This window comes from Oncorhynchus gorbuscha, unplaced genomic scaffold, assembly GCF_021184085.1.
Source record: "Oncorhynchus gorbuscha isolate QuinsamMale2020 ecotype Even-year unplaced genomic scaffold, OgorEven_v1.0 Un_scaffold_2068, whole genome shotgun sequence".
Lineage (NCBI taxonomy): Eukaryota > Metazoa > Chordata > Actinopteri > Salmoniformes > Salmonidae > Oncorhynchus > Oncorhynchus gorbuscha.
Genome location: NW_025746667.1, coordinates 35,001 through 50,663, shown reverse-complemented (window position 1 = coordinate 50,663; position 15,663 = coordinate 35,001). Strand labels below are relative to the sequence as shown.

Below are 15,663 nucleotides of genomic sequence, written 5' to 3'. Positions count from 1 at the left end.
TACATACCTCTTTATTGTCCTGTTATACAGTGACACCTACGTACCTCTTTATTGTCCTGTTATACAGTGACACCTCTTTATTGCCCTGTTATACAGTGACACCTACGTACCTCTTTATTGCCCTGTTATATAGTGACACCTACGTACCTCTTTATTGCCCTGTTATATAGTGACACCTACGTACCTCTTTATTGCCCTGTTATATAGTTACACCTACGTACCTCTTTATTGCCCTGTTATACAGTGACACCTCTTTATTGTCCTGTTATACAGTGACACCTCTTTATTGTCCTGTTATACAGTGACACCTCTTTATAATGCTGTTATACAGTGACACCTCTTTATTGTCCTGTTATACAGTGACACCTCTTTATAATGCTGTTATACAGTGACACCTCTTTATTGTCCTGTTATACAGTGACACCTCTTTATAATGCTGTTATACAGTGACACCTCTTTATTGTCCTGTTATACAGTGACACCTCTTTATAATGCTGTTATACAGTGACACCTCTATTGTCCTGTTATACAGAGACACCTCTTTATAATGCTGTTATACAGTGACACCTCTTTATTGTCCTGTTATACAGTGACACCTCTTTATAATGCTGTTATACAGTGACACCTCTTTATTGTCCTGTTATACAGTGACACCTCTTTATAATGCTGTTATACAGTGACACCTCTTTATTGTCCTGTTATACAGTGACACCTCTTTATTGTCCTGTTATACAGTGACACCTCTTTATAATGCTGTTATACAGTGACACCTCTTTATTGTCCTGTTATATAGTGACACCTACGTACCTCTTTATTGTCCTGTTATACAGTGACACCTCTTTATTGTCCTGTTATACAGTGACACCTCTTTATTGTCCTGTTATACAGTGACACCTCTTTATAATGCTGTTATACAGTGACACCTCTTTATTGTCCTGTTATACAGTGACACCTCTTTATAATGCTGTTATACAGTGACACCTCTTTATAATGCTGTTATACAGTGACACCTCTTTATTGTCCTGTTATACAGTGACACCTACGTACCTCTTTATTGTCCTGTTGTATAGTGACACCTACATACCTCTTTATTATCCTGTTATATAGTGACACCTACGTACCTCTTTATTGCCCTGTTATACAGTGACACCTACGTACCTCTTTATTGTCCTGTTATATAGTGACACCTCTTTATTGCCCTGTTATACAGTGACACCTACGTACCTCTTTATTGTCCTGTTATATAGTGACACCTACATACCTCTTTATTGTCCTGTTATATAGTGACACCTACATACCTCTTTATTGTCCTGTTATACAGTGACAACTACATACCTCTTTATTGTCCTGTTATACAGTGACACCTCTTTATTGTCCTGTTATATAATGACACCTACGTACCTCTTTATTATCCTGTTACATAGTGACACCTACGTACCTCTTTATTATCCTGTTATATAGTGACACCTACGTACCTCTTTATTGTCCTGTTATACAGTGACACCTACGTACCTCTTTATTGTCCTGTTATATAGTGACACCTACATACCTCTTTATTATCCTGTTATATAGTGACACCTACATACCTCTTTATTGCCCTGTTATACAGTGACACCTACGTACCTCTTTATTGTCCTGTTATACAGTGACACCTCTTTATTGTCCTGTTATATAATGACACCTACGTACCTCTTTATTATCCTGTTATATAGTGACACCTACGTACCTCTTTATTGTCCTGTTATATAGTGACACCTACGTACCTCTTTATTGCCCTGTTATACAGTGACACCTACGTACCTCTTTATTGTCCTGTTATATAGTGACACCTACGTATCTCTTTATTGTCCTGTTATATAGTGACACCTCTTTATTGTCCTGTTATACAGTGACACCTACGTACCTCTTTATTGTCCTGTTATATAGTGACACCTACGTACCTCTTTATTGCCCTGTTATACAGTGACACCTACGTACCTCTTTATTGCCCTGTTATACAGTGACACCTACGTACCTCTTTATTGCCCTGTTATATAGTGACACCTACGTATCTCTTTATTGTCCTGTTATATAGTGACACCTCTTTATTGCCCTGTTATACAGTGACACCTACGTACCTCTTTATTGCCCTGTTATACAGTGACACCTCTTTATTGTCCTGTTATACAGTGACACCTCTTTATTGTCCTGTTATATAGTGACACCTACGTACCTCTTTATTGTCCTGTTATACAGTGACACCTCTTTATTGTCCTGTTATATAGTGACACCTACGTACCTCTTTATTGTCCTGTTATACAGTGACACCTACGTACCTCTTTATTGCCCTGTTATACAGTGACACCTACGTACCTCTTTATTGTCCTGTTATACAGTGACACCTCTTTATTGTCCTGTTATACAGTGACACCTCTTTATTGTCCTGTTATACAGTGACACCTACGTACCTCTTTATTGTCCTGTTATACAGTGACACCTCTTTATTGTCCTGTTATACAGTGACACCTACGTACCTCTTTATTGTCCTGTTATATAGTGACACCTCTTTATTGTCCTGTTATACAGTGACACCTCTTTATTGCCCTGTTATATAGTGACACCTTCGTACCTCTTTATTGTCCTGTTATATAGTGACACCTCTTTATTGTCCTGTTATATAGTGACACCTCTATTGTCCTGTTATATAGTGACACCTCTATTGTCCTGTTATATAGTGACACCTACGTACCTCTTTATTGTCCTGTTATACAGTGACACCTTCGTACCTCTTTATTGTCCTGTTATACAGTGACACCTACGTACCTCTTTATTGTCCTGTTATACAGTGACACCTACGTACCTCTTTATTGTCCTGTTATACAGTGACACCTACGTACCTCTTTATTGTCCTGTTATACAGTGACACCTTCGTACCTCTTTATTGTCCTGTTATACAGTGACACCTACGTACCTCTTTATTGTCCTGTTATACAGTGACACCTACGTACCTCTTTATTGTCCTGTTATATAGTGACACCTACGTACCTCTTTATTGTCCTGTTATATAGTGACACCTACGTACCTCTTTATTGTCCTGTTATATAGTGACACCTACGTACCTCTTTATTGTCCTGTTATATAATGACACCTACGTACCTCTTTATTTCCCTTCATGAACAGCATGACTGGACTCCTGTTGATGGTCGACTTCAACCTGGAGGTTATAGGGACAGTCCATAAGTCACACAATACAACGTGCCATCTTCCACGTGTGTGTGTGTGTGCGTGTGTGTGTGTGTGTATAAAGGTGTGTTTTACCTGTGCTCCAGTGTGACAGCCTTGGGACAGGTATTCTCCAGCTCTCCAGATTCAGCTAGTTCCTACAACAGGTATCAACACTGAGATGGGTCACTGGGTCACACCTACAGTCTGAATCACACTAAAACACACACCTACAGTCTGAATCACACTAACACACACACCTACAGTCTGAATCACACTAAAACACACACCTACAGTCTGAATCACACTAAAACACACACCTACAGTCTGAATCACACTAAAACACACACCTACAGTCTGAATCACACTAAAACACACACCTACAGTCTGAATCACACTAACACACACACCTACAGTCTGAATCACACTAAAACACACACCTACAGTCTGAATCACACTAACACACACACACCTACAGTCTGAATCACACTAACACACACACACCTACAGTCTGAATCACACTAACACACACACACCTACAGTCTGAATCACACTAACACACACACACCTACAGTCTGAATCACACTAACACACACACACCTACAGTCTGAATCACACTAACACACACACACCTACAGTCTGAATCACACTAACACACACACACCTACAGTCTGAATCACACTAAAACACACACCTACAGTCTGAATCACACTAAAACACACACCTACAGTCTGAATCACACTAAAACACACACCTACAGTCTGAATCACACTAAAACACACACCTACAGTCTGAATCACACTAAAACACACACCTACAGTCTGAATCACACTAAAACACACACCTACAGTCTGAATCACACTAAAACACACACCTACAGTCTGAATCACACTAACACACACACACACACACACACACCTACAGTCTGAATCACACTAACACACACACACACACACACACACCTACAGTCTGAATCACACTAAAACACACACCTACAGTCTGAATCACACTAAAACACACACCTACAGTCTGAATCACACTAAAACACACACCTACAGTCTGAATCACACTAAAACACACACCTACAGTCTGAATCACACTAACACACACACACCTACAGTCTGAATCACACTAAAACACACACCTACAGTCTGAATCACACTAACACACACACCTACAGTCTGAATCACACTAAAACACACACCTACAGTCTGAATCACACTAAAACACACACCTACAGTCTGAATCACACTAAAACACACACCTACAGTCTGAATCACACTAAAACACACACCTACAGTCTGAATCACACTAAAACACACACCTACAGTCTGAATCACACTAAAACACACACCTACAGTCTGAATCACACTAAAACACACACCTACAGTCTGAATCACACTAAAACACACACCTACAGTCTGAATCACACTAAAACACACACCTACAGTCTGAATCACACTAAAACACACACCTACAGTCTGAATCACACTAAAACACACACCTACAGTCTGAATCACACTAAAACACACACCTACAGTCTGAATCACACTAAAACACACACCTACAGTCTGAATCACACTAAAACACACACCTACAGTCTGAATCACACTAACACACACACACACACACACACACACCTACAGTCTGAATCACACTAACACACACACACACACACACACACCTACAGTCTGAATCACACTAAAACACACACCTACAGTCTGAATCACACTAAAACACACACCTACAGTCTGAATCACACTAACACACACACACCTACAGTCTGAATCACACTAACACACACACCTACAGTCTGAATCACACTAACACACACACCTACAGTCTGAATGACACTAAAACACACACACCTACAGTCTGAATCACACTAAAGTCTGAATTACACTAACACACACACCTACAGTCTGAATCACACTAACACACACACCTACAGTCTGAATGACACTAACACACACACACCTACAGTCTGAATCACACTAAAACACACACCTACAGTCTGAATTACACTAACACACACACACACACCTACAGTCTGAATCACACACCTACAGTCTGAATCACACTAACACACACACACACACCTACAGTCTGAATCACACTAAAACACACACCTAGTCTGAATCACACACACACACACACCTACAGTCTGAATCACACTAAAGCACACACCTACAGTCTGAATCACACTAAAACACACCTACAGACTGAATCACACTAAAACACACCTACAGACTGAATCACACTAACACACACACCTACAGTCTGAATCACACTAAAGCACACACACACCTACAGTCTGAATCACACTAAAACACACCTACAGACTGAATCACACTAACACACACACCTACAGTCTGAATCACACTAAAGCACACACACACCTACAGTCTGAATCACACTAAGACACACACCTATAGTCTGAATCACACACACACACACACACACACACACACACACACACACACACACACACACACACACACACACACACACACACACACACACACACACACACACACACACAGTCTGAATCACACTAAAGCACACACCTACAGTCTGAATCACACTAACACACACACCTACAGTCTGAATCAGACTAACACACACACCTAGTCTGAATCACACACCTACATTTTTGCCCATTAAAATAACATCAAATTGATCAGAAATACAGTTGTAGACATTGTTAATGTTGTGAATTGAAATTATATTTTGTGAGTCGAACAGTAACAGGAAAACTATTTTAGTAGCCTCCCTTTTCGGATCCATGTTGCTGTAAAACCTCAGGTTGATCTGTATTTAAATGAGACTCTGCAACTTAATAGCTGCTAGTCAAGCCTGCAGTGAACACATCTAAAACAATGTAAGAAAAATATGACTCGAGAAGTACATTTTCCTGAAGACAATTATGATGTGATTTGTGCTCGCGTCAGCTGTCTAAATAGATTGTGCATGCTAGATTGTGTTAAATGTAGAATTCAAACGGAATAGAAGCTGAAGCAGATCAACACAGTAAAGACAGGGCCTGATGACTTTAATAGAATGCTATACATAGAGCATCCATTATGAGGAATGACAGAACGATGCCCTCCAACTTGGCTGGGACATTTGGGTTAACTGGTCTAGGAACAGTGGGGTTAACTGGTCTGGGAACAGTGGGGTTAACTGGTCTGGGAACAGTGGGGTTAACTGGTCTGGGAACAGTGGGGTTAACTGGTCTGGGAACAGTGGGGTTAACTGGTCTGGGAACAGTGGGGTTAACTGGTCTGGGAACAGTGGGGTTAACTGGTCTAGGAACAGTGGGGTTAACTGGTCTAGGAACAGTGGGTTAACTGGTCTAGGAAAAGTGGGTTAACTGGTCTAGGAACAGTGGGTTAACTGGTCTAGGAACAGTGGGTTAACTGGTCTAGGAACAGTGGGATAACTGGTCTAGGAACAGTGGGATAACTGGTCTAGGAACAGTGGGATAACTGGTCTAGGAACAGTGGGTTAACTGGTCTAGGAACAGTGGGATAACTGGTCTAGGAACAGTGGGATAACTGGTCTAGGAACAGTGGGTTAACTGGTCTAGGAACAGTGGGTTAACTGGTCTAGGAACAGTGGGTTAACTGGTCTAGGAACAGTGGGTTAACTGGTCTAGGAACAGTGGGTTAACTGGTCTAGGAACAGTGGGTTAACTGGTCTAGGAACAGTGGGGTTAACTGGTCTAGGAACAGTGGGTTAACTGGTCTGGGAACAGTGGGTTAACTGGTCTAGGAACAGTGGGTTAACTGGTCTAGGAACAGTGGGTTAACTGGTCTGGGAACAGTGGGTTAACTGGTCTAGGAACAGTGGGTTAACTGGTCTAGGAACAGTGGGTTAACTGATCTGGGAACAGTGGGTTAACTGATCTGGGAACAGTGGGTTAACTGATCTGGGAACAGTGGGGTTAACTGGTCTGGGAACAGTGGGGTTAACTGGTCTGGGAACAGTGGGGTTAACTGGTCTGGGAACAGTGCGGTTAACTGGTCTGGGAACAGTGGGGTTAACTGGTCTGGGAACAGTGGGGTTAACTGGTCTGGGAACAGTGGGGTTAACTGGTCTGGGAACAGTGGGGTTAACTGGTCTGGGAACAGTGGGGTTAACTGGTCTGGGAACAGTGGGGTTAACTGGTCTGGGAACAGTGGGGTTAACTGGTCTGGGAACAGTGGGGTTAACTGGTCTAGGAACAGTGGGGTTAACTGGTCTAGGAACAGTGGGGTTAACTGGTCTAGGAACAGTGGGGTTAACTGGTCTAGGAACAGTGGGTTAACTGGTCTAGGAACAGTGGGTTAACTGGTCTAGGAACAGTGGGTTAACTGGTCTAGGAACAGTGGGTTAACTGGTCTAGGAACAGTGGGTTAACTGGTCTGGGAACAGTGGGTTAACTGGTCTGGGAACAGTGGGTTAACTGGTCTGGGAACAGTGGGTTAACTGGTCTGGGAACAGTGGGTTAACTGGTCTAGGAACAGTGGGTTAACTGGTCTAGGAACAGTGGGGTTAACTGGTCTGGGAACAGTGGGTTAACTGGTCTGGGAACAGTGGGGTTAACTGGTCTGGGAACAGTGGGGTTAACTGGTCTGGGAACAGTGGGGTTAACTGGTCTGGGAACAGTGGGGTTAACTGGTCTGGGAACAGTGGGGTTAACTGGTCTGGGAACAGTGGGGTTAACTGGTCTGGGAACAGTGGGGTTAACTGGTCTGGGAACAGTGGGGTTAACTGGTCTGGGAACAGTGGGGTTAACTGGTCTGGGAACAGTGGGGTTAACTGGTCTAGGAACAGTGGGGTTAACTGGTCTAGGAACAGTGGGGTTAACTGGTCTAGGAACAGTGGGGTTAACTGGTCTAGGAACAGTGGGTTAACTGGTCTAGGAACAGTGGGTTAACTGGTCTAGGAACAGTGGGTTAACTGGTCTAGGAACAGTGGGTTAACTGGTCTAGGAACAGTGGGTTAACTGGTCTGGGAACAGTGGGTTAACTGGTCTGGGAACAGTGGGTTAACTGGTCTGGGAACAGTGGGTTTAACTGGTCTGGGAACAGTGGGTTAACTGGTCTGGGAACAGTGGGTTAACTGGTCTGGGAACAGTGGGTTAACTGGTCTAGGAACAGTGGGTTAACTGGTCTATGAACAGTGGGATAACTGGTCTAGGAACAGTGGGTTAACTGGTCTAGGAACAGTGGGTTAACTGGTCTAGGAAAAGTGGGTTAACTGGTCTAGGAACAGTGGGTTAACTGGTCTAGGAACAGTGGGTTAACTGGTCTAGGAACAGTGGGATAACTGGTCTAGGAACAGTGGGATAACTGGTCTAGGAACAGTGGGATAACTGGTCTAGGAACAGTGGGTTAACTGGTCTAGGAACAGTGGGATAACTGGTCTAGGAACAGTGGGATAACTGGTCTAGGAACAGTGGGTTAACTGGTCTAGGAACAGTGGGTTAACTGGTCTAGGAACAGTGGGTTAACTGGTCTAGGAACAGTGGGTTAACTGGTCTAGGAACAGTGGGTTAACTGGTCTAGGAACAGTGGGTTAACTGGTCTAGGAACAGTGGGGTTAACTGGTCTAGGAACAGTGGGTTAACTGGTCTGGGAACAGTGGGTTAACTGGTCTAGGAACAGTGGGTTAACTGGTCTAGGAACAGTGGGTTAACTGGTCTGGGAACAGTGGGTTAACTGGTCTAGGAACAGTGGGTTAACTGGTCTAGGAACAGTGGGTTAACTGATCTGGGAACAGTGGGTTAACTGGTCTGGGAACAGTGGGGTTAACTGGTCTGGGAACAGTGGGGTTAACTGGTCTGGGAACAGTGGGGTTAACTGGTCTGGGAACAGTGGGGTTAACTGGTCTAGGAACAGTGGGGTTAACTGGTCTAGGAACAGTGGGGTTAACTGGTCTGGGAACAGTGGGGTTAACTGGTCTAGGAACAGTGGGGTTAACTGGTCTAGGAACAGTGGGGTTAACTGGTCTAGGAACAGTGGGGTTAACTGGTCTAGGAACAGTGGGGTTAACTGGTCTAGGAACAGTGGGGTTAACTGGTCTAGGAACAGTGGGGTTAACTGGTCTAGGAACAGTGGGGTTAACTGGTCTAGGAACAGTGGGTTAACTGGTCTAGGAACAGTGGGTTAACTGGTCTAGGAACAGTGGGTTAACTGGTCTAGGAACAGTGGGTTAACTGGTCTGGGAACAGTGGGTTAACTGGTCTGGGAACAGTGGGTTAACTGGTCTGGGAACAGTGGGTTAACTGGTCTGGGAACAGTGGGTTAACTGGTCTAGGAACAGTGGGTTAACTGGTCTAGGAACAGTGGGGTTAACTGGTCTGGGAACAGTGGGTTAACTGATCTGGGAACAGTGGGGTTAACTGGTCTGGGAACAGTGGGGTTAACTGGTCTGGGAACAGTGGGGTTAACTGGTCTGGGAACAGTGGGGTTAACTGGTCTGGGAACAGTGGGGTTAACTGGTCTGGGAACAGTGGGGTTAACTGGTCTGGGAACAGTGGGGTTAACTGGTCTGGGAACAGTGGGGTTAACTGGTCTGGGAACAGTGGGGTTAACTGGTCTGGGAACAGTGGGGTTAACTGGTCTGGGAACAGTGGGGTTAACTGGTCTAGGAACAGTGGGGTTAACTGGTCTAGGAACAGTGGGGTTAACTGGTCTAGGAACAGTGGGGTTAACTGGTCTAGGAACAGTGGGTTAACTGGTCTAGGAACAGTGGGTTAACTGGTCTAGGAACAGTGGGTTAACTGGTCTAGGAACAGTGGGTTAACTGGTCTAGGAACAGTGGGTTAACTGGTCTGGGAACAGTGGGTTAACTGGTCTGGGAACAGTGGGTTAACTGGTCTGGGAACAGTGGGGTTAACTGGTCTGGGAACAGTGGGTTAACTGGTCTGGGAACAGTGGGTTAACTGGTCTGGGAACAGTGGGTTAACTGGTCTAGGAACAGTGGGTTAACTGGTCTATGAACAGTGGGATAACTGGTCTAGGAACAGTGGGTTAACTGGTCTAGGAACAGTGGGTTAACTGGTCTAGGAAAAGTGGGTTAACTGGTCTAGGAACAGTGGGTTAACTGGTCTAGGAACAGTGGGTTAACTGGTCTAGGAACAGTGGGATAACTGGTCTAGGAACAGTGGGATAACTGGTCTAGGAACAGTGGGATAACTGGTCTAGGAACAGTGGGTTAACTGGTCTAGGAACAGTGGGATAACTGGTCTAGGAACAGTGGGATAACTGGTATAGGAACAGTGGGTTAACTGGTCTAGGAACAGTGGGTTAACTGGTCTAGGAACAGTGGGTTAACTGGTCTAGGAACAGTGGGTTAACTGGTCTAGGAACAGTGGGTTAACTGGTCTAGGAACAGTGGGTTAACTGGTCTAGGAACAGTGGGGTTAACTGGTCTAGGAACAGTGGGTTAACTGCCTGTTCAGGGGCAGAACGACAGATTTGTACCTTGTCAGCTCAGGGGATTGAACTTGCAACCTTCCGGTTACTAGTCCAACGCTCTAACCACTAGGCTACCCTGCCGCCCCATCCTGTCAATAGTGCTATCCAACTGCTGAAACCAATGTAGTTCATTAGAAGGGTATCCTGACCAGGACTCAAACTCTGGTCTCGGTCATTCTAAAACCACGACACCAAAAGGCTCAAATCTCTTGGTGAGGTCTCTAGGAGTTATACCACAGTTATTTAGTGTTTTTGTTTTACAAGGGTTTTACATTTATCATTTTTGTTATTGTTGTCCATGTTTGTTTTGTTTTTCGCTCGCCTCAGTTCTCTGGAAAAGGAAAATGTGCGTTTAACACGACTCACCTTGACAATGTCCAGTCCCCCTACGAGTTCTCCGTTAACATAAACCTGAGGGTAGGTGGGCCAGTTGGAGAAGGTCTTCAGCCCCCCTCTCACTTCCTCGTCTGACAGGATGTCAAAACTGCTGAACTGGATGGCATGGGCCTTGAAAAGCGCCACTATCTGACGGCTGAAGCCTGGGTGATGGGGAGAAACACACTGTGTTTGTAAACCTAGTATAAGACACGGCTGTTATACTGGATAGCATGGTCCTTCAATAGAACTACAATCTGATGGCTGAAGCCTGGGTGATGGGGAGAAACACACTGTGTTTGTAAACCTAGTATAAGACACGGCTGTTATACTGGATAGCATGGTCCTTCAATAGAACTACAATCTGATGGCTGAAACCTGGGTGATGGGGAGAAACACACTGTGTTTGTAAACCTAGTATAAGACACGGCTGTTATACTGGATAGCATGGTCCTTCAATAGAACTACAATCTGATGGCTGAAGCCTGGGTGATGGGGAGAAACACACTGTGTTTGTAAACCTAGTATAAGACAGGGCTGTTATACTGGATAGCATGGTCCTTCAATAGAACTACAATCTGATGGCTGAAACCTGGGTGATGGGGAGAAACACACTGTGTTTGTAAACCTAGTATAAGACACGGCTGTTATACTGGATAGCATGGTCCTTCAATAGAACTACAATCTGATGGCTGAAGCCTGGGTGATGGGGAGAAACACACTGTGTTTGTAAACCTAGTATAAGACACGGCTGTTATACTGGATAGCATGGTCCTTCAATAGAACTACAATCTGACGGCTGAGGAGAAATCAACGGGTTGTTAGTTAAATGTTATTGTATGTTAATACCCCATAATGGCATCACAATACCTCATAATGACATCACAATACCTCATAATGACAGCACAATACCTCATAATGACATCACAATACCTCATAATGACATCACAATACCCCATATGAACAACAGAGTCAGGATATTAAATCAGGATGTTAGTTAAATGTTATTGTATGTTAACAGGAACAGAGTCAGGATATTAAATCAGGATGTTAGTTAAATGTTATTGTATGTTAACAGGAACAGAGTCAGGATATTGAATCAGGTTGTTAATTAAATGTTATTGTATGTTAACAGGAACAACAGTCAGGATATTAAATCAGGTTGTTAATTAAATGTTATTGTATGTTAACAGGAACAGAGTCAGGATATTAAATCAGGATGTTAGTTAAATGTTATTGTATGTTAACAGGAACAGAGTCAGGATATTAAATCAGGTTGTTAATTAAATGTTATTGTATGTTAACAGGAACAGAGTCAGGATGTTAATTAAATGTTATTGTATGTTAACAGGAACAGAGTCAGGATATTAAATCAGGTTGTTAGTTAAATGTTATTGTATGTTCATATGAACAACAGAGTCAGGATATTAAATCAGGTTGTTAATTAAATGTTATTGTATGTTAACAGGAACAGAGTCAGGATATTAAATCAGGTTGTTAATTAAATGTTATTGTATGTTAACAGGAACAGAGTCAGGATGTTAATTAAATGTTCTTGTATGTTCATAGGAACAACAGTCTGGATATTAAATCAGGACATAATTGCAGATGAGTTTGGTCAGCAGCATGTTTGAGTTTGGTCAGCAGCATGTTTGAGTTTGGTCAGCAGCATGTTTGAGTTTGGTCAGCAGCATGTTTGAGTTTGGTCAGCAGCATGTTTCTTACCCTCATATGAAAAGGGCCATTTGGAAACACATGAACAAGACATGAAGTTAAAAGCTAAAATAAAGATGGTCCCAAACTCTAGTATCATCACATTCATTTTAAGTAATACAAAGTGTGTATATAGAACAAGTATTTGTCTCAGCCTCCTCCTGTCTCAGCCTCCTCCTGTCTCAGCCTCCTCCTGTCTCAGCCTCCAGTATTTATGCTGCAGTAGTTTATGTGTCAGGGGGCTAGGGTCAGTTTGTTATATCTGGAGTACTTCTCCTGTCCTATTCGGTGTCCTGTGTGAATCTAAGTGTGCTCTCTCTAATTCTCTCTTTCTCTCTTTCTTTCTCTCTCTCGGAGGACCTGAGCCCTAGGACCATGCCTCACTACTACCTGACATGATGACTCCTTGCTGTCCCCAGTCCACCTGGCCGTGCTGCTGCTCCAGTTTCAACTGTTCTGCCTTATTATTATTGGACCATGCTGGTAATTTATGAACATTTGAACATCTTGGCCATGTTCTGTTATAATCTCCACCCGGCACAGCCAGAAGAGGACTGGCCACCACACATAGCCTGGTTCCTCTCTAGGTTTCTTCCTAGGTTTTGGCCTTTCATGGGAGTTTTTCTTAGCCACCGTGCTTCTACACCTGCATTGCTTGCTGTTTGGGGTTTTAGGCTGGGTTTCTGTACAGCACTTTGAGATATCAGCTGATGTACGAAGGGCTATATATATACATTTGATTTTATTTGATTATTTTATACACTGCCGATTGTGCAGGTTTTCCTACTTACAAAGCATGTAGAGGTCTGTCATTTTTATCATAGGTACACTTTAACTGTGAGAGACGGAATCTAAAACAAAAATCCAGAAAATCACATTGTATGATTTTTAAGTAATTTTCCCAAGAACACAGTGGCCTCCATCATTCTTAAATGGAAGAAGTTAGGAACCACAAAGACTCTTCCTAGAGCTGGCCGCTCAGCCAAACTGAGCAATCAGGGGAGAAGAGCCTTGGTCAGGGAGGTGACCAAGAACCCAATGGTCACTCTGACAGAGCTCCTCTGTGGAGATGGGAGAACCTTCCAGAAGGACAGCCATCTCTGCAGCACTCCACCAATCAGGCCTTTGTGGTAGAGTGGCCAGACAGAAGCCACTCCTCAGTAAAAGGCACATCACAGACCGTTTGAAGTTTGCCAAAAGGCACCTAAAGACTCTCAGACCATGAGGAACAAGAATCTCTGGTCTGATGAAACCAAGATTGAACTCTTTGGCCTGAATGCCAAGCGTCACGTCTGGAGGAAACCTGCCACCATCCCTACGGTGAAGCACGGTGATGGCAGCATCATGCTGTGGGGATGTTTTTCAGCGGCAGGAACTGTGAGACTAGTCAGGATCGAGGAAAGATGACAGGAGCAAAGTACAGAGAGATCCTTCATAAAAACCTGCTCCAGAGCGCTCAGGACCTCAGACTGGGGCGAAGGTTCACCTTCCATCAGGACTATGACCCTAGGCACACGGACAAGACAACACAGAAGTAGCTTCGGGACAAGTCTCTGAATGTCCTTGAGTGGCCCAGCCAGAGCCCGGACTTGAACCCGATTGAACATCTCTGGAGAGACCTGAGAATAGCTGTGCAGCGACACTCCCCATCCAACCTGACAGAGCTTGAGAGGATCTGCAGAGAAGAATGGGAGAATCTCCCCAAATACAGGTGTGCCAAGCTTGTAGGGTCCTACCCAAGAAGACTAGAGGTTGTAAATGCTGCCAAAAGTGCTTCAACAAAGTACAGAGTAAAGGGTCTGAATACTTATAAAGTACTGAGTAAAGGGTCTGAAAACTTATATGATCAGTTTTTTTATGTTTAATAAATTAGCAAAAATGTCTAAACCTGTTTTTGCTTTGTCATTATGGGGTATTGTGTGTAGATTGATAGGAAATGAGACATTCTTTTTGTTGTCAATTTTAGAATAAGGCTGTAACGTACAAAATGTGGAAAAAGTCAAGGGGTCTGAATACTTTCCAAATGCAGTGTCTCTTACTACTGACATGGGTCCACATTGGCATGGACAGGATCACTGTTTAAATATGAGGCAGATGTGTTGTCCTTGACACATGAGTGTGAGTCAGTGTTTGAGAAGAGACTGTGACAGAGGGAAATAGACAAGATGGAAACGAGGGTGGAGGGAGAGAACGAGAGAGAAAGAATGAGAGGAGAAAGACAGCAGGAGAAAGAGAGGGAGAGAGGAGAAAGAGGGGGAGAGGAGAAAGAGGGAGAGGAGAAAGAGAGGGAGAGGAGAAAGAGAGGGAGAGAGAGAGGGAGAGAGGAGAAAGAGGGAGAGAGGAGAAAGAGTGAGAGAGGAGAAAGAGTGAGAGAGGAGAAAGAGAGGAGAGAGGAGAAAGAGGGAGAAAGAGAGGGAGAGGGAGAAAGAGGGAGAGAGGAGAAAGAGAGGGAGAGAGGAGAAAGAGAGGAGAAAGAGAGGGAGAGAGGAGAAAGAGAGGGAGAGAGGAGAAAGAGGGAGAGAGAGAGAAAGAGAGGGAGAAAGAGGGAGGAGAGAGGAGAAAGAGAGGGAGAGAGGAGAAAGAGAGGAGAAAGAGAGGGAGAGGAGAAAGAGGGAGAGAGGAGAAAGAGGGAGAGAGGAGAAAGAGGGAGAGGAGAAAGAGGGAGAGAGGAGAAAGAGAGAGAGAGGAGAAAGAGGGAGAGAGGAGAAAGAGGGGAGAGGAGAAAGAGGGGGAGAGAGAAAGAGGGGAGAGGAGAAAGAGAGAGAGAAAGGAGAGCGAGCGATCAAGAAAGAAAGCGAGAGAGGCAGAGAAAAAGAGAAGAGAACAGAAAGAGAGAACAGGAGTAGAGGAGGGGTGATATGTTGCCTGCATGTAGAGCCTGCAGTGAAACTCATTCTGATACTTCATT

At 43.9% G+C, this 15,663-nt stretch overlaps 1 protein-coding gene across 2 annotated transcripts in view; it reads right to left on the bottom strand.

The window, feature by feature from the left end:
- The window catches only part of LOC124024915 (glutaredoxin 3-like), a 48,628-nt gene that overhangs the window by 9,113 nt on the left and 23,852 nt on the right, over positions 1–15,663 (bottom strand). For both annotated transcript variants that reach the window (XM_046338648.1, XM_046338649.1), the window contains 3 exons: positions 11,034–11,206; positions 3,298–3,359; positions 3,136–3,193 (listed from right to left, as the gene is read on the bottom strand). In XM_046338648.1, the coding sequence (XP_046194604.1) occupies positions 3,136–3,193; positions 3,298–3,359; positions 11,034–11,206 (293 nt within the window). The remainder of the gene's footprint in view (positions 1–3,135; positions 3,194–3,297; positions 3,360–11,033; positions 11,207–15,663) is intronic.